This window comes from Pholcus phalangioides, unplaced genomic scaffold (genome assembly GCF_987345545.1).
Source record: "Pholcus phalangioides strain wild (caught in Gottingen) unplaced genomic scaffold, Ppha-v1.0 ptg000015l_1, whole genome shotgun sequence".
Classification (NCBI taxonomy): domain Eukaryota; kingdom Metazoa; phylum Arthropoda; class Arachnida; order Araneae; family Pholcidae; genus Pholcus; species Pholcus phalangioides.
The window spans coordinates 7,881,606-7,905,749 of NW_028301608.1; the positions used below are offsets into that span (position 1 = coordinate 7,881,606).

The 24,144-nt window shown below is 33.9% G+C and overlaps 1 protein-coding gene across 1 annotated transcript in view; it reads right to left on the bottom strand.

The window, feature by feature from the left end:
- The window catches only part of LOC149075430 (uncharacterized), a 136,606-nt gene that overhangs the window by 13,458 nt on the left and 99,004 nt on the right, over positions 1-24,144 (bottom strand). The window contains exon 7 of the mRNA XM_089242761.1: positions 8,638-8,721. Coding sequence (XP_089098887.1) covers positions 8,638-8,721 — 84 coding nt within the window. The remainder of the gene's footprint in view (positions 1-8,637; positions 8,722-24,144) is intronic.

Sequence of the window (24,144 nt, forward strand, 5' to 3'; positions counted from 1 at the left end):
GCTGGGGGGGGGGAGAGGTTTCCCCCTCCTATTTCTGCTATGGTATTAACCTCCTTTGTGTGTCACGAAAGTTGTAGTTCGACAAAATAGGCAACAAACTGAGCTCAAGAGATCTGTACCTTCTATTCAATTACTGCCCTTCGAACTCATGGAAACGACTCCAGTACGCACCAATTCCATTGTGTAAAAATAAGCCACAAGACAACAGCTCCCGTCAAGTCATGAATATAAGCTGTGATCGCAGAAAGTTCCACACTTGGCCACAGCATTTTTAGCCCTCCTTAGACATTCCCAAATGTAGTCGAATTGTCTTCTTGGAATCACTAAAGAAAATATTTTTGAAGAGCGCAGGTCAGACCTCAGTACTGCAAACATCTGAAGACAATAATCACCAGGGGTTGAGGAAATGTTGAGAATGAACTTTTATACCAATGACGGCCTTCAGTCTGATAAACTCTCCTTCCATAAATAATGCGAGATGCTACGATATTCTAGTCTTATTTGAAATTTATCGCAAAAGGATTAGGATATTGACTTGTCAGTTCGCTTCACAAATACCATCATTCCGGTACTTTCGAAAACGTGGAAGTAATTCACACTGTATTTGTGCTGTCTTCTCAAATGTAGACCCATCACAATAATAGAAGCTCTGATTCGAGTTCTTAGTTTTTGTGATGATGATTAAAAAAAGGTGCCATAATGACTTCTTTCTCTCTCTAATTCTGACCTTTCATTTGTTCATATCGACATAGTTAATAATAATTTGACTTCCTATTTTTGAAAAGAATTTATTTCGCGATGCCATGGAACTAATTGAATCTCCTTGGTATAATTTCAGCTTCACACATTTTCCTGGAGTGCTGATCCAGTGTTAGGTTTTAATTTTATAAATTTTTCTTCTATACAATTACAATTTTGAATAGGGGCGATGTTCTAAGAGCGTGGCTTCCAAGTGCGGATTCAAAGAGAGCAATGGGCAATGGGGGGAGATCGCCCCTCCCAAGAGCCGAATAATATAGGGGAAAAATTTGTCGGTCCCGTTAAATACGGGATGATCCGATGCACCTACAAAATAAGTAGCTTCTCCGACACATAATCCTGGATCCGCCTGCCTCCGCTCTATTCACTATCTGACTCGGCTTCATTCGTTGCTCAAGATGCCTGTCTCTATTCCATTCGTAGCCTTCGCTCCATTTGAAGCTTAATATATCTACCTCGGCTTCATTCGTAGCTGAAAATGTATACCTCGGCTTCATTCGTAGCTGAAAATGTATACCTCGGCTTCATTCACAGCCTTGGCTCATCCTCCTGAAGAGGCTTGCGTCCACTTAATTCGCAGCTGAAGAAACTTGCCTCCACTCCATTCGTGGCTGAAGATGTATGCCTCGGCTTTATTCGCAGCTGAAGAGGTCTGCTTTCGCTCAGGCGTGGATCCAGAAGAGAGGGGCGAGCGGTTGGAACGACCACCCCTCCCAAGAGCCGAATAATATGGGAAAATTTGTCTGTCTCGTAAAATACGGGACAATCAAAGTAAGTCACCGCAATTCCCCCCTCCCGTCACATCATCCTAGATCCGCACCTGGTGGCTTCTGCTCCCTGCGACGGGTGGCAAATAAGTCGCAGCTTTACTGTTTATCAGGTGAGAGCCTCAATTCTGTGATATCACTTCTTCCATCTACACTTCGATGACATAAACCACTTCGATGGAAATATCCACAGCACAATAATAACGCATCCAGTATCCATAAACTTATTAAGTGCCAAGTCTAATTTAGTTCCAACCTAGCAAATAGATACTTTTATCCCGTAAGCCGTTTCAGCTCTGACTGTTTCTAGGCGTGATTCCGAGACTGTCTTTATACCCCGCGACCACCTCCTATTGTTACAGTAAGGGCGATGCCTATTTAGTCTCACATTAACATTTGGTTGTACATTACTGGGATAATAGAACTAGTTAACGGGAGAGGAACTCAAACAACCGTTTCGCTCCATCAGGAGCTACGCCTTTTGAAACGCATTTAACATGAACCTGTAAACATTGCCTCAAGTCAACTACTTGCGCAATTTACCTAAGACATTAATATTATGTCATATCTTATCTTTCAGATACAGAAAAAAAGGTGCCATAATGACTTCTTTCTCTCTCTAATTCTGACCTTGCATTTGTTCATATCGATATAGTTAATAATTATTTGACTTCCTATTTTCTTTTATTTAAATCTTAAAGAGTTTTCAGTGAGATAATGATCATTCGTAACGACCTCTTTCTCTTCCAGACAAGAAAAGAGAAAACAAAAACCCATAAAACACCAGCGTGTCTCAGAATAAACAGGTTTAATGTTTTCAGTAGTAGTTTTCAAACTAATGAAATGCGTTTACCCGATTCCACGCCCAGATTCGTAGATATTCACTTTTTCTTTGAGTTCGAACACGAATGATTGAGTAATTGTCAATAATACAACACGAGAAAAGAAACAAACTACTATGTATTGCACCGGAAATTTCAAGGTCTTGTTTTGATTCTAATGCTGGCTCCCTGCCATACGTAACAAATATTTTATATCGCAATTGATGAGTAATTTATGCTAATAATTTGCTATCGATTAAAAAATATCAATATCGAACGCATTCAATATTCAATTTATATTCCAAAATACAGAATGTAATTAATTTATAACGCTTAAAGTTTTTTTTTTTGGAATTGGGGAAAATACTGTTGGATTAGCATGACACATGTATGACTGTACGACTCGAGAATATTACGAGAAAATAAGGGAAATCGCCAATTATCGCTGAAAACGGTACCAAAGATAAGCAAAGTTACCAGTTATTGCTAAAATCGCCGAAAAATCGTTAATCACGGGAAAAGAAGCGCTTTTGGAAATTGCACTGGATTAAAATGAATTTTATGAAATAACATGAAAAATGTGCGAGATACATAATTATATAATAAAACCCTTCTCTTGCGGGACAGAAAAATTCATTCATAAAATTCATTCTTTTAAATAAACGTTAATTATTATTTGTGTGTGTGGAAGTAAAAGGGGGTGACCGCTAATAAAGGTTCCACTGAATTTCTAATCAGTATAATTTATACAAAGTTATGAAAATATTGTTGATTAGCTCTCCAGTAAAGAATTAAAATTCAAGCAAGTTTGGTTGAGAATACGGGAAATATCGGGACATTTTTTTTTCTAGAGCAGTCGCGATGGCCAGAATTAGGTGAAAAATCACGGGAAATATGGGTCATATGGTCACAATACGTATGACTAACTAAAATTGAGGTTTTTTTTTTACATCGAGAAATAAAAATTAAATTGAAGAGGTAGGCTTCTCTCAAGCTCCGAAATTAGGCTTTTAGAAACGTAATCACCGTGGCAGACATTTAAAGAAATAGAATCATCTCGATTTCATTACGGAAGAATGCACTAATGCCTTGCGAAATATGGGGCCGTATGGTCATCATATGTATGACGAGATAAAAATGAAATGAACGTAAACGCATCAAGCCCTGAAATTGAGTTTGAGTTCATTGCGGACATTCTTCGAAATACGAAGTTATCAGAATCATTTCGATTTCAGTAAAGAAACCGATTATCACAAATTATTATCGAACGATTAACGAATCAAAAAAAAAAAAATCAATTTTGAAAGCGTGAAATTATATATACCCTAGATTTCTCAGTCATCGAGATCAATCCGTCTCTTTGTTAAAAAGATCGAACCAGGGTGGTCTATATTTTGATGTTAATTCCATGGCACACGTCGGTAAGTGATAATTCTTATTGAGGACACATGTTTGGTAAAACAAATTCTCACAAAATGTATATAGCTACATACACCTCTCCCTACCAAAACAATATCGGATCAAACATTAACTAAAAAGAACAAATTGATGAAGTAGAAAAAAAAAGGCAGTCTTCTTTGAAGAAAAACATTGACCTAAATTGTTATACTATCTTTTTTGCCCGTTTGTTCTACATTGCTTTCTTATTTATTTTTGATCAACTAGTCACCACACCTTCCTGCATCTTTCATATCTTCTTCTTCATTCATCTCTTGTTATTTCTTCTCTTTGTATCTATGTTGCTATTTATTTATTCATTTATTTATTTCATTTTTTTTCTTATCAATTCCTGTTTCCTAGCACCTTGGTCAGATTACCCTTTGCAACAGTGGAACCTCGTTTATACGTCGCTCAGTTATACGACTTTCACATTTATACGACGTTTGACTTTGGTCACAATTGATTCCTATACATTTTAATGTTTAAATAATTCATTTATTTGACGCAAATAAAACCTCAATTATTCTACGTTTTTACTTCGACTCGCACTCCGAATCTTTTTGGGAAATGGCCATTTATACCCATCAAATGCGCACAATGTTTGTATGCAGTGAAAACGCGTTGCAGCAATAGTTCTTTTTTCATATTGTCACCGCAAAAGCCATAAATTTTAAAGTGACATATGAAAATAGCCAGTGAGCTGGCTGATGGCTATTTACAGTGGAAACTTAACTGTGATTTCTTTATGACTTGTTTTTTGAAAATACGCAGACGTGGCGAGCCCCAAAGAAACGGGTTTCAATTGTTTTGACGGTCATCTGTACTTTCAGAAATATTTCACCCAGTTCAGCGTTATCGCCAGAGAGTAAGTCCATTGCATGTGTGTGTGTGAACATTTGGAGGGTAGAGGTCTGCCGATAAGAGACATATATGATACACACACATACACACAGTAAGTTCTTTTGATAATTCTTGTGGAATTTTCTTTCGTTCTGATGCTTTTCTTGCTGGCTGTGTGAAATCCACCAAACAAAAACAAAAAAACAGGAAATTTTGGGAGAATTCGACCAGAATTTTAAATTGATGACGAAAAGATGATCTTGCAAAACGGTTAAATATCCCTGTGGCAACTTTGAAAACGATTATAAAGCAGAGAAACAAATTGAAAAAAAAAAAAAAAAAAATGTGAGTCCAAGTTGAAAAAAATTTTGTTGCAATTATTTACCCAATGTCGTGTCCCAAAGGTATTGTTATTCTTTTATTATTTTTAATTAAATTTAATTAATTTTTATTTCTTTAAGTGATTTAAAATGTAATTTAATTTTTTTATCCCTCAAGCTTGATTAAATTATTTTTTTAAGAACACAATTTTAAATACAATCAAAGATATTGAATTTTATAATATTTTGCATGTCTGTAAGGAAGTACTTTAAAAAAAAAAAAAGTCGCAGTTATTCGACTTACATTCGAATCTCACATTTATACGACGTTTTGACTCGGCCTCTTGAACGTCGTATAAATGAGGTCCCACTACATATATACATCTTTTCTCTACCATTTTCTTTCATTCTTTATTTACTTTATTCCCAAAGGGTTTTTTAGGAGTGGAAATAACCAAAAAAGCAGTAAGGAAAAGAAAACCCAGCCTTAACTAGTTTTTTTTTAAAGCGTTATTTTGTGTGCATGGAGAGGCCGTGTTTAATTCGTTGTAATTATTAGTTGCACATATTTCCATTTCTTTTCCACCATTTTTTTTAATGTTTCTTTATGATATCTTTAATTTGTTTCATTTTATTAATTGTCTTGTTTTTTTGTTCATACACACACTCTCTCTTTTCTTCTTTGATTAGAGAAATACGATGTGTTTGTTTGACGTCCGCCCAAAGGCGTTTGTAACAGCTTCAAAGTGAATTATTGCCTCACGATTTTGGCATGTACGTTTGAAATGAAGCTAATGTGATTTGATATCATTTGATATAGGCTATATACGTAAGAATAAGAAAGAATACTTGGTCGTTTGTATTACGTGAATCAGTTTGGACTAACGTGCTAAATGATTATGTATATAGGGGATAATGCTATAGAGGAGAACATTTTTGTAGTGTATTTTTTGTTTCGATTACTATTTATAGTTGAGGTTTCAGAAATTATGTTGGTGAACGCATACTTTTTTTTATTGGTCGATTATGAAAGCACAGTGCGAACTTAGAAAGTGGTAATAGAGAGTTCTGAGAAGCTCAGTATATATACGTGTTGGTCAGAAAGTTCCTTTGCTGATTCGCAGGGCCTTGCGGGAGTCTCTGATGAATGAAGTGATGCGAAATTTTGGAAATCGATTTTTTTTCCAGCATGTTCTCGAAATACAGTCGATGCTCGTTTTTACGAACCCGTATGGACATGAAAAATTAGTTCGGAAAATTGATAGTTCGTGAATGGGAAAGACTTTTAAATTTATAGTATATTGTTTGGGACCAGGAAATTACTGTAAACACATTACTCGTATAAATGTGCCGTTCGTAAATTGGAGGTGCGTGATATCGAGCGTTGCCTGTATCTGGAATTCCGTCACTGTAATACGTAGTGATCACGGTTAAGGTTACTAAATTCCGAAAAAATTAAAAAGCAACACCCAAATTTTATTGCGGAAATGGAACAAACACAGTGGAAAAACTACCAAGAGCGTTAGAATTTTCACTCCGAATTCAGATTTATCTTCATATGACCTGCGAAAATGTTGCGAAAGAAGTTTCGGAGGGCAACAGACATTTTACGGCAAGGTCCCAACTTTGCTCATATCTGCCGTTAAGTTCCAGTCAAAATGCGTGACAGAAAGCCTATTTTCTACCAGACTTGTTCGCTAGGCTGAAAAAACCAACAGTGCCTTCAGCCAGTGAAAAGAAACATTGGTCTTTTCATTTTAAATAATACAATGTGAATAAAACATTAAAACCGATAAACAGCATTGAATAAATCGCTAAAACTCTTGTAAAAAAGTCATATCTTTTTTAATGAAACACTAGCTTTCTTTCGATTTTCAGCGAGTGTGAAGTATAAAGCGGATAGAAAATGAGTTCCATTGAGAAAACCAGCTTTATCATTTGATCATTTTTGTCGCACTGCGGTCATTTTCTTCAAATGAGGGTACTTAGATGGGACCTGCAATTTTTTGCCGATTCCGAACGATAGTTTTTTTATACTCACTGAGAGGTTGGTATTCCAAACCCGTCGGTGTGGGACTCCCTGCAGTAGAAATCTTTTTCTGTGTTACCATTTCTGTTGAACCTCCGCGTCAAGGAATTTCGTAAAAGAACGAACCGATTATCGAACTCGTAATACCTTTAAGCATTCTTTGGTACTTTAGGATAGTATCTTATCGACCTGGGCTACCGCTCCCTAAAATCAGCTTTAAATAGTACCTTGACTTGTTATTGCTAAAATAAAGATTTTTCAAGAAATCGGGATATCTGATCAATGCCTCTGAGAGGGTTAAAGAAGCAATGGAAATACGGATTACGTAGCAGTAATTGTGTTATTGATCTCCCGTGAAATAACTACAATTAAATTCCGTACCACAACCAGTGCTTAGATAGCCAGCCATAACCCGTAGGCATCACTTCCACCATCTATTTAGTGACAAAACTTGGTAGTGCTATTGTATTCTATCCCTTTCAAAAAAATTTCCGTGAGTATTTGACTCACTGTGTATAACCATGGATTCCAGTGCAAGCAACCATAAAAATCCATTGCACTGGCAGAAGCCGGAAGAGAATATTTTATTAGTCGAAGAAAACCAATTGAACGAACGAAGAATAAATTCATTACATTGAAACAAAAATCCTCTATCTATATCACTTTACTGAATAACAGCGATGAAATACGCTTATAGATTTCTGTTCAGGGCGGACTCATTCTCCCACAGCCTTTTAATTTAGCGTTAAAATTCTTTTAGGTATAATTAAGCCCGATTTTCACGGTGATATTTTTTTTCTGCGGAATACTTTGTTGGTGAAGTCATGTAATCAATTCTCATGTCAGGACGAGAGAGAGTTTTACTTATTCATTAAATATCCTCCTACGGTTACAGATACAGGGTGGCCTCCGAAACAATCTACCACACGCAGCTGAGAAACAGCTTCTGTAATTCACTAAGACTACTTTGATTCTTCATTTTCGGAATGAATTTACCACCTACTGCTCTACATTTCAGCATCAGGGGAAAAAAGAGAGAGCAAACCTTATAAGAGATATTTTCTCCGAAACATGTACGTTTTTAAACTTTTTTCATCCGAAAGAAAATTTTGGATTCGATTTGCGGAAAAGTTATTCTCACAAAGGGGAGATTTTTTTTTTGGGCAAAAAAAATTAGTTTAAATTTTCGTCGATAAATAAAAGTGAATCGCTGGAAACATGCAAATAAGAGCCCTGTAAAATAAAGGATTTATGATTAACAACTCATTTCTGAATTTTCTTGTTACTGGTGCTTACGTAAGTTTTTCATTGGGATGTTGACATTGGTGGGTAAATCACTATTGGTGAAGTTATTTACTTCAGCCACGAACACCGGCTGGAACTTTACGAACGTTTCGGACATAGAAGAGATTGATGAAACATTCGGGTCCAATCACTCTTAATTTACTTTTGTTCAGCTTCTTCTATCGACGAAAATTTGAATTAAATTTTTTTCTGTCCAAAAAAAAAAATCCCTCTTCGTAAAAATAATTTTTTTTCATGCATTCAGAAATGTACCGATTCCTTCAATTTTTTTGAATTTTCAAGCGGAATTTTTAAGAATTCATGACTTTATGGGATAACCTGTATATTTCCGAATAAAAAAAAAGTTAAAAACTTACCATCATGCGTCTTAAGATGAGCTCTAAGATTGCACGCGAGTGCAAATCTTTTATGGCAGTGTTTGCAAGCATGAGGTTTATCACCTGAAAAAAAAAGGAAAACATTTATATTTAATATATTTCAAAAGGGGATCACATTAAATTTAATTCCACTAAGTTATTAAATTATTTTTTAAAGTACTTGTGGATACTCAAGATTAATGATGCCCGAGGAGCAAAAAATCAAACAATCGCCGTTAAAAATACTTCAACTTCATAATTTTGTTTCTGATTAGTTTTTGATCGGAATTTAATTAAGAAATTTAATTGTTTTTGAATACATTAATGCAATAGGCTCCGGGATAGTAATCAAATATATATATATGTATGTATGTATATCGTATTGACATGCCAAAACTCAAAAAAGGATACAACAATAGCAAAGGTCATTAGGCGTGCCATTACTAAATTAACAATTATTCACGGTTTGAAATATGTGTTATAATAAAGAAAACTCGATCGCCTGATTGTTCAATCATTAGACTCCTTCGCTTTGTGTTTTCGATTGATTGATAAACAACAATTAATTATGAAATCAATCGATAATTAATCAGTTATTTCTAATTTTACGGGGACATAAGTGGGTGTATTAGTTAATTAGCTACTGTTGAAACTGTATTCTATATCACGTATACTTCAAAAAAAAAACTACTCGTTCCTACGGAGGTATAAATGACTCAGTGGGAAACACACTCGGTAATAAAATTTTGGAATGATATTACGGTCAAGATAATCTATCATCATATAGTAATGCTATGGGCCATCATAAGAAAGAATACGCGTGAAATTTCGAAACTTTTTGCAATATCCCATTGTTTCAACTATTTTTAACCTCTTAAAGAGTCAAGGTCTCTGTGATTGTTTGAAATCTGTGATAGTCGCCAAATTTCGATAACGTTATACAGTGGAACCTCGTTTATACGACGTCCAAGCCACCGTCAAATAAACATCGTATAAACGCGTAAGTCGCATAACTGAAACATGAAAAAATATCCATTGAATTCATTTGTAAATGTTCAAATAAATTCAATGTGTTTGATTGCATCTTACGGTTTCCACTTTTTACAGCGTATATATTCAAAGATTGCACGCGGGACAAATTTGGCCCTCGGAGTAATCTAATATGGCCTACGATCTCAAATAAAAGATCGTATGCATTTCCCAAAATATGCAAATGCATATGCGCATATGCATTTTCATATAAACCGGAGTCTAGTACTGTAATTGAAAACTGGCGACGTATATCATTGATTTGGCTACTTATCTACCAATTTTCTCACGAGTACCTCAAAGGTAAGCGATTGCATTTATATACACAATTGATATATATCATGCATTCGGGGCATAATATTGTTAAAATGTAACACAGAGACAGGAAAAAGATCTCTTCCAATGAGTGTTAATTTTCCAAGACGCATGCGATGGTTATTAAATAGAAATCCGTGTCATTGTATCGTTTGGAAATCGCAAGTTCACGCGTTTAAAAAAAAAAAAAGAGTCTCAATGTTGCAACGTCAAAAAAAGCGTCCACAAGCATCGATACATAATTTGCATACTAATGTAATTTATTCATTGTACCGCAGGCACACATTGTCATAGTAGGCGGGGATTAATCCATCAATTCGAAGCAATAGTTACAAATAAAACTTCTCGACGTGAAAAAATAAAATAAAATGAAATGAAATATATAGACAAAGTAAAAAGAGAACAAAGTTCCATAAAAAATCCTTGAAGATAAAATGTCGAAAAAAATAAGATAAGATAAGAATTAAGAAAAAGGATATAAGGGAAAGGAAAAAAAACCTCCTAATTGCGAGATAATATCAGAGATAAATCACTTTTTATCTTTATTGAATTGATGGATTAATTATTTGTTGTTGTTTTTATTTTTCAAGAGATGCCTTGGAGAAACTTTCTGTGTTTCTTCTCCTCTCTCTCTTCTTCGAAGATGTCTGTCTGGTGGTCATTCTTGGCCATTTCTTGTGTGGTCGAGGAGATCTTAGATTATTCTTTTCTTTTCAATTTATTTTATTATGCCCTATATTCTCTTGTTTGATCGTTTTACCTGTTTTTTGATGGATTTCTTAAAGATGGATGACAGGAATCTAAGAAAATGAGATTCTTCTTATTTGTTGGTTTCTCAAATTTCTTAATGAACTTTCCCCGAATATATTATGATTCGAAGTTGATTTGCATATCGTTCATCTTTGTGGTTTTAACTTATACTGTTGGGCTATAAATGAATACGATCGATGCATCATATTTGATCAGGTATGATTGAAATATGCAAATGAAATTTTATAATAGTTTCAGGACTGATAATTTTATGCGTATTTTTTTTTTCCCCCGGAACTGTCTAAAAAAAATATTATCTTTTGGAAATCTTGTTTGGGATAGAGAAAAATAACAAAAATTAGTGAAAAATGTAATTTTTCTCCTCTCGTAATTAATGCAAGAATATATTTTTGTATGTAAAAAAAATTTTTAGATCTGAGATGGTTTGTTCAGAGGATGAATTAATAAGCAACTCAAAAAATTGTATTCTTTTTTCAATATATTTCATTTCAATAGTCCACGATTTTCTCCCCATAGAACACGCATTATTACTGGTTTTTTTTCGAAAATGGAAAATTTCTAACAATAATTTAAATTTTGATCATGAAAACTCTTTAACTCCGGCATTTTAATGAAAGCATTAATTAGACACGCATTTTAAATCAGGGTTTTTTAGAATCAGAATATTTTGAATTTTGGTCACAGCGTTGAATCTCAAAATGTTTTTTAAATCTAGAATTTTTTGATCTCTGCATTGAACTCAGATTTTTTTAAATCCTAGCGACAATATAAAAAAATCTTCGATTTTTTAAGATCAAGCCTTTTCATCCAGAATTAATACTATTTTTAAATGAAGCATTTCTATCGCAGAATTAATGCCAGATATCTGAAATAAAGTACAGGGTGTTTCAAAAAGAATCACCCGATTTGAAATGCGTATATTACGAAAAATATTCAACACATAGACACTTAAGATTAAATTTGTATTACACATAGCTAATAATTTTTTTACAAACCAAATTAAAGGTGCTCAATATAATGTTGGGATGTACACATAGACTAAAGATATAACTAAAGATTCTAACTCTGTGGATGTACAGCATATGACTGTACAGTAGTCAATGTCTGCAAGGTATACCCATCCGGACACTGCCCGGGTTTCTCCAATGCATAAGTGACTCCGCGACCCCTATGCTAATGATACCTAGTCCTATGATTTTAAACGGTATGTAAAAAGTAACTTAATAACTGTTACTCCCAGAGGAGCCACGATTTTTTCCTGGGGCTCGATGATGCTGTTGATACAGCCTTCCAGCTTACAGATAGAGATCGGAATCGTAGAAATACCAGTTCCGAATATAATGCAGAAAATATCATAGTTATCACTATAACCTCTACTGAGGAATTTCTGAGTAATAAACTTAGGCGGAATTTATGTGTTCTTGTGCGTTCTTTTTTTTAAAAAAAAATGTATGCTCTGGCAAAACATATACAGTAAAAATCTGGCTTCTCGAAGTCCGGGAATTCCGTCAGGGTCAGAATCAGGCGACCGGAGGACGGTAAAGATCAGGATGCCATTCGGATAACGTCTTACATGAGTACATTTTGCTTTCGTTTTTTTTGTGACCTTTTCTTTTTATGGTAGGGGATCATCAGGTTGATCTTTTTGGGGGACCTTTGGCATCTTCCCTGCCGATTCCATTGTGAAAATCGCTGGTGTTATCGGTTGTCCGGAAGAAAAAAAAAAGTCTACAACATCACAAAAGAAACAGCAGTTTCACTGCTCGTGGCTCTTTTTTGAACCGTTTTTGTCCAAACCTGCTGTCAAACGGCTATTTTGTTTACAACCTTACTTCATCAGACACGTTTCAGACCGTACCTAGATATATTTCATTTTTAGCGTGCTCTTTTTCAGGTCTAGAATATTTTACAAGCTCTAAATGCTATTTCAGCTATTTTGTGTAAAAAAGGAATCCTGCCCGTAACAATAAAAAGATTATGTTCGTCTTTATTGTGTTCTCAATACGTACTGCAGATAAGTAAAGATAAGAAATGAATACAAGGCTTAATTTCAAGTTACTATGATAAGATATAATGATGTAAGTTACGCGATGGATATTTTTACTGTATCTGAAGGGAAATTTAAACAGGAAATATGATTCCAACATAGCACGACAATGTACATTATTTTTGATTCATGAATTCAATTTATTAACGTACATGGATTCTTCACAAATATGGGGGAAAAATCAACAATTCTTGGTAGAAATTAAGTCTAGGATAAGGAAAAAATAAACTAAATTCTTGAAATTGCTAATTTCTTTCTGGTGTAGATTTTTTTTCTTGAAAAAATCTCATCCATACAAAATTCCTCAATCATTAAATTGAAATTTCTTTTTACGTTTTTACGGAACATTTCATTTCTTTATTTATAATAGAAAACTTACGATGGCAATATGCGAATTGCATTAATTCAATTATAGTAGACTTTCGCTAATTTAGCGTATATCAGACCCGGGGTGTGATGGATTACTGGAAGTTAATGAGAAAAGTCCATGCTCAGTCCTGAAGAGTGCTCAACCTTCAGAAGAATGCGGGCCACTTCATTGGTTTGCAAATGTGTCGCGGGCCACTTTAATGATCTGCGACACAGTTCCAGGTCACTCGAGTGATCTGTGAATATGCCGGAGGTCAATTAAGTGATGTATTAACGTGCCCGTTCTCACTTAATATATCTTGGAAGCTGCAGCCACTTAGGTGATGTGAAACTGTACCGCGGGTCACTTAAGTCACCTGTAAATGTGCTGAATGAATGAACGCCAGGGGCTCTGCCACCGGACATATCCCGTTGCCGAGATCTCTTCCAACCCAGCTTCGTGGCAGAGTCTGGGACAGAATGAGTGCGCCTAACAATGTTAATGTGTAGCTAGTGTTGTGTTTGATATTTCAGTGATGCCATCTATACTTCAAATTGTGAGTGAAGTGTAATGATTGAATTTTTGTAACGTTGTAGGTCTGCTGCTCTCTGTGGCGAGACTTTTTAACAGGGAGATCGGCTCGCATTCGCGCCTTGAAGTTGGAAACCACAGAAAACCAACTTCAGCCGACCACCACTGTGGAGCTGGTGGGGTACGAACCCGGATCCTCGCGATGCGAATCCGTCACTGTGACCACTCGACCACTACAGCGGCTCTGTAAATGTGCTACAGATCAATTAAGTTCATCTATGTACGTGCCAGGGGTCCCTTAAGCTATCTTAGAAGAAGCTGCGAGACACTTAAGCGATGTGAAACTGTACCGCGGGTCACTGAAGTCATCTGTAAATGTGCAGCAGACCACTTACAGAATCTGGGACTAAAGTCATCTGTCAACACACCGTGGATTCCTTAAGTGATTTAGAACTGTGCCGCGGGTCACTCAAGTGATCTGTGAATGTGCCGTCGGGTGCCCCTCGAATGATCTGGAAATGTTCCCCGGGCCACTTAAGTGGTGTAGGAAATGCACCTGCCATCACTTAAATTATCTGTAAATGTGTCATTTACTTAGTTCATTTTTGCAAAATTAGGTGTGAGATCGCAGGCCACATCAGATGACGCAGGCCACATCAGACGGCCAAATTTGGCCCTCTGGCCACGGGTTGAACATGTATGATTTAAATGGCAAATACAAAAGACCGTTACATTCGAGCAAATGCAACCAATAAGCTTATTGGTTGAATTTTCCAAGTTTTATAAAAGGAGTTTCAGAAAACTTTTATAGTGTAATACCGGCCTTAGATCCAGAATTTAGATTCCTGCATTGATTTTTGTAAATCCACCATATCGAATCCATCACTGATTAGAATTTATTTAAATGAGACATTTTGAACTGGGTAGTGATTCAGATATATTTTTTATTTTGTGTGTGATCTCTACTTCTTCGATAACATTTTTTTTTTGAATGTCGCATTTTGTTCTCGGATTTTTTCAAATCCACAATATTTTGATCAAAGTATTGATTACAAAGCTCCCCCCCCCCCTCCCAAATCAAGCGCTATTCCTAAATATTTCTAAAACTTTGATGTTTTATTTTTGAATATCTATCATTTCGATTATGCGGCATTGTTCGTGAACACTGGCGTTCATGAAAGATATTTTTTAAATCAAACATTTTAATCACAGTTGTCTTTTAAAAGTAGCATTTTTTCTTTTGCTTTAAAATACTCAATTCAAATGCGTTTAAAATCCACCTCATTTACATGTATTTAAACATAATATTTCCTACATTATTCAGTTTAATGCAAAATCCATCCATTGATAGTTTTTTTTTTAATCCAACATTCTGGTTGCAGCGTTGGCCCTAGTTTTCTTTGTAACTCTTTAAGTGGCAATGAAGAGATATCTCTTTTCCATAAAATACGTTTATGTTACCATTGACAAGCTCAGATATTTGGTAAAGTACCTGGTGAAAATTGGGAGAAAGCCTCCTTCATTGAAAAATATATGGCATTTTTTGAACAGGGGCGGGGGGGGGGTTTAGTAATTTTAATTATTGCTCAAAAGGTTAATAAAATAAAATTTTCTTTTCTATATTCATATTAAAAAATAACAATACTAATCCCACATCTTGGAAATCCGGTAATTTTTCTTTTAAATACAGTACGGCATTTAGATTCCAACGTCGATTAGATTTTGTCTTCATAAATCCATCATTTCTACATCTCAAATCATTTACTTCAGGCAAAAAAATTTGTTCAAAACTTACTCCTTCGTGAAAAAAAAAAGTGATTCCAAGAAATCACGAATCAATCGAAAATTTCTTTCATGCGAATTTCATAAAAAAAAAACATGAACATTTTCACAGTACCGTGGGAAGTTTTTTTCCACAGTAAGTCATTTATTTCGTATTCTCACTTTTCGGGATAAATAAAGCATAATAATAATAATAATAATAATAAAGTGTTATCGTATTAAATTTCAAGTATCTTCTTTTTTTATACAAAATGAAAAATAAAAACAGACATGTATATATTGATAATTTTTGAAATAATTTTTTTTTGTATAATCCATTCATACCATACAAGCTTTGATGCGGAAACAATTTTCTTGTTCGTGAAAGTCATCCAGCGTGGAAGAAATCAAATCAAATAAAATATTCTTCCAGAAAACACCCTTAGGCTCGAAATTCGAACTCCTATTCAATTGTTCAATGAAAACTTATGATCGACGATGATGATGATAATATGCTATTTATATATATTATATTTTCAGCTCTTGAAGAAGATGAATCACTCTTCTGAGAAGAATTCCATTCATTCCTAAGTTAGTTGAGGTTTAGGCCCTATCCGATATACACATTTTGTATTCAGAAGGCCGGTCCTGTACATCATAGGAGATGGGAAGGGTTTATTAAAAGGCTGGGAGAAGAATATAACCGTGAAGGGATCTGTATTGCAAAGAGAAGAAGAAAAAAAAAAGGCAACAAGAAAATGAAAGACTTGCGATGAATGAGAAATGCCAAGGAAAGAAGAGGCGGAGAAAGGAATAAAGAAGCAAACTTCTTATCTTGTGGCATTACCCGTTTTTTCTGAAGAGTAAATCACCGCAATCATGCAACCACGGTTGAAACATCAAAAGGAATGTTGGGAGGAGTCTTTTACCGTCACGTAATAGTTATTCTCAAGACAATCAATACCTGGAACTGATACGGTCCCTTTTTATGGTTACATGATGTGAAAAATCGAGAAAGTTACTGATCTAAATTCGCTCACGCATGAAAATTAAAAGAAATCACAAATTATGTTTCCCACAGCCTTGGGAAAGAGATCTGAGTTTTGAATACCTTACGGCACATCTGTTTGATAACGAGGGACTACAGTGAAATCCTGACGCAACTAAACATTACGGATGAGCCCCTTTTATGTACGGAAAAACTTCCACATACAATATGGAATGCAACGTTTCTTAGAGAAGAAAAATATATTATTTAAACAGGATCAAAATTTCACAGAACCCTTAAATAATCAATTTATTTTTTTGAGTTGATAATTTTTTTCATTTGCAATGACACGTATTGAAAGCCGAAAAATCATTTAAAAAATCTATTTCAAATTCTACTGCTTATAGATGGCTTTTTTGTAGACGTGCTAAGACACAAAACAGATCATAAAATGAATGTATTAAAGTGATATGGTTTACTTTTTTCAAATATTATAGCTACGTTTTTTGTGATTCAAACTATAGTAAGAAAAAAATTTCGATTGTGAGCTTCAAGGTAAGAAAAAAGAAATGCAAGCGAATCATTTCAAAAAATTATCCCAGTGGATAGATTCCATCTTTCTCAGTTATCACTAAATATGTCCAGAAATATTTTACGTTTTATCTTTTATGAGAATTGCAACCAACCTACAACCCTTTTATATAAATATAATTATATAAATTTTATAATTTATGCCTTCATAAATTTTTATAATAAGAATTTTCAAAAGAAAAAACTAAAAACGTAGTGCACGATCTAAAAAAAATAGATATATCCATGGTTTGACGACTACTGATTTGGAGCATAAAATTATTTTCGAAATATTTCATGGCAACTCCCAAGAAAAAGCAATTCAATGTCACCCTTAAATGCCGTAGCACAACATTTGAGTAATGCTGATCAAATACAGCGTTTCACAAACTGAGGTCATATGGCCCCTCTTGCGGTTCTGGGATAGTCTAACGGGACCAAACAGGTGAAAATTATTTAGAAGAGGACTCATGACAGGGCCAGGGGGGGGGGGCTACAGAGTGCTGCCTGCAAAAAAATAGATGGAAGAATTTGGGGAAAAAGTGCGTTTTTTTAAGTAAAATATGGTGGAAAAATTGTGACTGCTTTTAAAATCCAGCGGAACTGCATTTAAATCCAGGCAAATATTTCCACATGGGTCCATCCAGGAATGATCCAGATGGGGGCTCTCATGTTCATATTAACCTTATATGTTGATATCTGATGCTGTGTTTTTGAGAGAAAATATGTTGTAACCTGTTACATCCAGCTTTCGTAAAAAATTTGATACTTAGAATTCTCACTTCACATGATTGATGTGAACTATTATAAGTTCCCATGTTATTTTTAGCATTTATCTGACATTAGTGTCTAGATGCACCTGAATAGACTCAAATCCTGCTTCTTAAACTTATATATATTTTTTTTCCTCAAAAAATTTGTCCTCCGAAAATCGATTCCGGTACAATCTTCCGTGATCTCTAGTGACTCAGATTGTATTGCTTTGTATAAGTACCTGTGACTTTCAAGGAGAATGTACAAAAATTTTTTTGTGACCTCAAAGATCACCCACTTTTTCTTGCTTAGTGTCACGTTTGTAGTTTATTCACCACGAAGTGTCGTAAAAAGGCTGAGCAGAAAAATAAAATAAAATAGACCGAGAGAAGAGTATTTATTCGCATAACGCAGAAGAGAGAGAAGTCTCTGAAATGTTACATCACGGAGTCAGTCATTCCGTTGTGGATTCAGTGACCCCTCGATCCTTTCGAATAAAAGAAGACATCGTTTTGCGGCGATCCATAACACCAAGAAATAAAGGTACTGGGGACTTATAATGGGACCTATATATGTCACTTTGAGCCATCTATCGTTGTTTGGGAGGTGCTTGTCCTACGGGAGGGCTTTAACAGGTGCGAAATTTCTTCATCATCGACAAAAATATAAATTCCGGGTAACAAAAAAAACCCATATTTTATATTCAAAAAAAAAAAAAAAAAATAGAGGAATTTATGTAATTTTAATGCATTCCATAGTCTTATTCGATCCAATGATTTAATTTCTCAACTAGGTAAAGAAGTAACATGAAATTGATTAATTTTCTCTGAAGCCGTAATTAAAGAGGAAAGACGGTATCTAAGGTATCCGACTACCTTCCTTTCCACGTTTTTTTTTAAATGGTACTGAGATGAATTTTAATGAAATGTTTTGATATATTGTCACAAAATAAGGAAAACAATAATAAATTTTGGATTATCTATGTCATTTTCTATGAAAAAGTCATTTTTATGAAAAATCCATGTAATATTAAAACCACTATTGCAAACAATTCTATGAATGAAATCTTTTGTTATTTTCACAGAAAATTTAGCTATTTACGATGCAGGCTAGGGATCAAAATTTAAGGGATTGCACTATATGCTCATAAGTTACACTTGAATCTGTCGATGTACGCGTGTTTCTCAAATTCTGTTTAACATATCACCGTAATTAGTGATAGACCTTAGGTTTTGATTCATAATCTTGAAATGATATGGCAAAATATCATACTAAAATTTTGTAATGATACAATCAATAGATTTTCAGAAATCGTGTTTCAAACTCAAGTAAAATGTCAAACCTATCATACTTCCTAAAGTACGTTTAAAGTTTTTCTTCAGAGATGGCTTGATGCGAAAACGCAACACAGAAGTGGACGTAACTTCGGTTATAAGTTTTATTTTTAGAAAATCTATTTTATAATCAAATATAAAAAGAAATGGGGCTTTCATAAAAAAATAAAAAATCGATATTTTCCTTCAAAATGACGTTGTAAATGTAGTCGGATACCAGTTATAACGAGGACTTGTATGTATCGCTTTGAGTCTTCTAACTTGATTTGGGAAGTCCTTGTCAAACAGGAGGGCTTTTAACAGGTAAAAAATTTATTCATCATCGACAAAAATATGAATTCCAGGTAAAAAAGAAATAACATTATAATCCCATATTTCATAGGCGAAAAATAAATTCATAAAAAATGAATTTATATGAATTTATCTTATTACATATTCTCATTTTATCTTATAGTTTCTCAGCTAGGCCGAAAAGTACCGAAAATTTAATTTTTTCCGGAACCTTAATCAAGAAGGAAAAACGCTATTTAAAGAAGATGGATCGCAACGTGTGAAAAAAGACGCTAATGGAATCAATCGGTTAATTAAATCGGAATTAAATTAAATTCATGACACGTCATTTCATGAACATGTTCACCTTCAAGGCGCGTCCACAATCCAGGTTGTGAGACGGTGTTTATGCATATTTATTAACATAATTTTTATACTACCATTTTTTTTTCATGAAATGGATAACAGCTCAAGTGATGTCGAAGGAAAGTTTGATATTGAATTAATTTTTACTGACACCTGATTTTCGATGACCTCGGTCATCTACGGATATAACCTTTCTATTATCGGTGGCCATTTTTTTCTGGGTATGGGGAATACAATACTATCATACATAACACCATCAGTGACCCAATTTTTTTTTTGTTTCAATATTTCAATATTTTTGAAACGAACTGAAATTTCTAAAAAATCTTTAGAATTCGAACTGATGAAATTGTAAACTGTTGCAATCGCTTGTACTGAGCTTCTGATAACGCAGAATATCTTTGTGGGAAAAATTCGTCTCTATTTCAGGGCTTACTGTATGGTGTGGTTTGTCTTCTCATGGTTTGATAGCATCGTTCTTCTATGAAGGTACAGTTTTCCGGTGTACTGTAAATCCAGTCATCAGTTTCATCTGCCATTAGAGAGCTATATCATAACAAAAGCTTTCATTTGCAACACGATTGTTAATATCGTGATTAGATGGTGCTCTACTTCACATAACCATGGAGATGACGTGAGGTACAAGGATGAAACCCTATTTGATCGACGGATAAGTCGAAAAAGGTACTGTTGAATTTCCATTACGAGTCCCGAGATCTTTCGACTTCTACCTATTTGCGATCGTGAATGATAATATTTATGGAAGAAAGCGTTTCACATTGGATACACTCCAGACACATGGAAATATGCGCAGTCACCACACTGGACTCATTACCTAGCTGCCGATGGAGATCAAGGGTGCGGTAGCTCAGGTCAATTAGATACTCGCCTAAAAGATGATTAGAGGTGTTACGGGTTCGATTCCCGACTCGTCTTTGTCAGAAACTTTAATTATGCGTAGGTACAACAGAAAAATATTTTTTCCGCAGGGAGTTAGCACGCCAACCTCCGGAGGAGCATAAAAAAATGTCGAATGCTGCCGTTCGGAAACGGAAGTAAAGTGCAAGTCCCGGTTTAATTAACTCTCTTGTGCAGAAAATGATTTTGGTGCGACAAAAATGATCAAATGGTGGTTTATATACTATAAACTGCATATTTACAGGATAAAACTTAACTATTTAAATACTAATCATTTATATTTTATGAGCAAACATTTGCTAAAAATGCTTGCTAAACACTCACAATAAATTCTGGGAAAAAAAAGATTAATTTAAATTTGAATATTATAGAATGATATGTATTCATACTCTATTTTTCTTGGAGATAATGATTTTTCAAAGAAACAAAAGGGTGGTGCTCCATTCGTTTCACCATTAAATGCTCAATTTCTTATTTCACTATTATTTATTTTATTATTATTTTTTATTCTTTTTAATCTGAAGGTAAAAAGAGAAACTTATGAAAATTCTTTTTTGTAATAGTCAAATACATAAATGTGTAATGCAATTTAATGTTCTAAAATTTTTTTCAACATGTATGCAAAATTTGAAATTTATGTGTAAAATATCAGAACGCTGTTTTAAAAAGTAGTGGATTATTTTAGTTAAATTCTTATTGAAAAATAAAAAAAAGTCACGTATTTTCAATGGTGGAGTGCCGCAAACTCCCAAAATTGTGTTTTTAAAACGGATAGGTAAAAATACAGTAAATTTTCCAAAATTCGAGGTAAAATTTCCTAACGGCAATAATGATTTTAAAGTAATATTTTCACTACTATTCGCTTTATAATTTGGTTTTTTTTGGGCTCATTTTTGCGTGAGTACGTTGATAAACTGAATTCACGTAACGGACCAAGTCAAGATCTCAGACGTCTATTAAAACATCAAATCTCATCTAGAGATACATTGTACGTACATAGCATGAAATAAGACCATTTATAAGACACTTATGAAAAAATATATGTAAGATATGTGGGACATTAAACTCATTTTTCAAATACTTATTCCTTATAAAAAAGAAAAAAAAATCACATAAGAAGTGTAAATATATATAAATGTCGTGTGTAATAAGACGATTCTTAACCATTTGGTAAGGATAGAAAAAAAGACAAGAAAATCCATTCGTTTTTCCTCAAAAATCTCGACTCGGACACGTGAAGTCGAAAAGAAAAAAATAAAAAGTAACGTTTTTATTCTTTTTTACCTTCATAAAAAAGGAATAGCGGTTAAATTTAAGACGTTGTTATTGTCAAACGGCAAGACCGTTTTTTATACTTTTCATGGTGATTTAAAATGCAATATAGGCCTCTCGGTTAAAATTCAAGGCGGCCATTTACGTAAGGAAGAGAATATGTGTCCACACACACAAAAAAGTCTTAAATTTATATAAAAAATAACAAGAGACATGTGCCTCTGAGATCTCGGGGAATTTTATATATGTATGTATTTTCTTTTCCTCTATTGTCACTTTGTTATTTGTTTTATTCGGTTTGTCCTGTCGGATAAGTTATGGTGAAATACAATGGAGGAAGCTTTATTTAACCTTTTTTCTCCTCTATATATGAAGTTCAAACGGTTAAAAATGTTCTCGTTGACGTAAATGTTGACCCTCGTGATCCATCTTATAGCATTGCGGTGACTTTTTACGACATTTTCGAATGCGATAGTGTGAATAGTCGTAATTTTTTTCCGAGAAAAATCGTTTGTTTTAATAGTGAAAATTTAGATATTTTTAACTATTATACATTGTGTTACATATTTATTGGAGGGAAATATCTCGCTTTTTCGTGCAACAAACACTAACGTTGATGACACTAGCGTAGGATTGAAATGATGTAAGGCTATAATACATTTCCTAACTGTAAAAAAGAGCCTAAGGATATTGAAGATATACATGAAAAAAAAGTGGTGTGGAGCCAACAGTATTCGACAATATATTTATTACTTCGGCCTACTTCGTAAAAATTTCAGGTGATGAATTCCAATTTTCATCCCCGAGGATTTAAGTCGACCAAAAATCAATGGAATTATGTAACAATTGTATCCACCATAATTCTCCTTGCTTTTCAATGATAAACAATAGTCTAAGTAGGTTAGGTGCCAGAGGGGCTCGAGTAATACAAAAATATGGCATTTGTACATGCCTGTATTTTTTTAATATTGAAAACATTCATTTTTCAGCATTTAATATCAAGGAGGAAACTTCTGTGAAGCCCACCTACATTGATACTCAGGTCCCTTGAAGGGCCTAAAGCAAAAACACACAAAATCGATTGGTGAGGAAAATATCCTTTCACGACGTAACGCAGCGCGTGATTCACGCTTTTCCTATGCTACACTATAGTATTTACTTTTTGGTTGAAATATAGGTGGCGTAAAACACACAGATGGATAAGACAGATAATATAATGATATAGGGAGAGGACTTGAAGAAATGTTTAGTTAGGGGGGGGGGGCTGTTGCAAAACTTGACATTAAAGTCACGTCAATTCTATATATTATTATTGAATTTATAGTAAGCCTATATTAGTAGAAATAGCCATCGCTGACGGGGTTTACACAACACTAGAGGCATTTTAAAAGAAAGTCTTTTCATTATTGAAAAACACATTATTGCCTTGAGATCTAGAGCAAGCCATTTTTTTTAAGCCGAAATTTTTGTTCGACATTTTTTCGTACATTTCAGATATTAGTTGATATGAAGGATCTCTTGGTCAAGTAAAATATACTCTCATATATTTGAAAAATTTTTGTATGGTAAATATAAACTAATTAATTTAAATATTCAACACGTTAGTGAAGAAAATTTGGATACTCACCGGTAATTTTATGTTTCATTTCGGTTTTAATGGGTTAAAAAAGCAAAACAAAAACAAATGCATGTATTTTATCGAAATTTAATGCTGATTTATTTCTTTTTCACCATTCAAGAGACTACTGGAGAAATAAAGCAGATAACGAAAACTAACTAATTTTATGCATGGAATACTTTTTGACAAGTGATTTAATACAATGAGAACACCAGCGTTTCCTTTACAATCTACTTATGGAAGTATTTTTGAAAGAATGATGGATTAAAACTTAAATTACAGCTGATTTTTCTAATTTTTAAATTATAGTTTTTTTTCCCCATTTTTAATCTTTTTTATAGTTTTTGAATTATAGCTATTTTTATAATTTTTTAATTATAGCTATTTAAAAAATTTTTTAATATATCTAGTTTTAAATATTTAAACTTCAGCTTTTTTGCTAATTTTTAAATAATTTTTTCCTAATTTTGAAATTATATATTTTTTTAATTTAAAATTTATATTTTTTTCTAACTATTAATTTTTTTATGATTTTTAAATTACCGTGATTTTCTAATTTTTTTAATTGCAGCTATTTTTTGTTATAATCATTTACCATAATCATTATTTAATCAT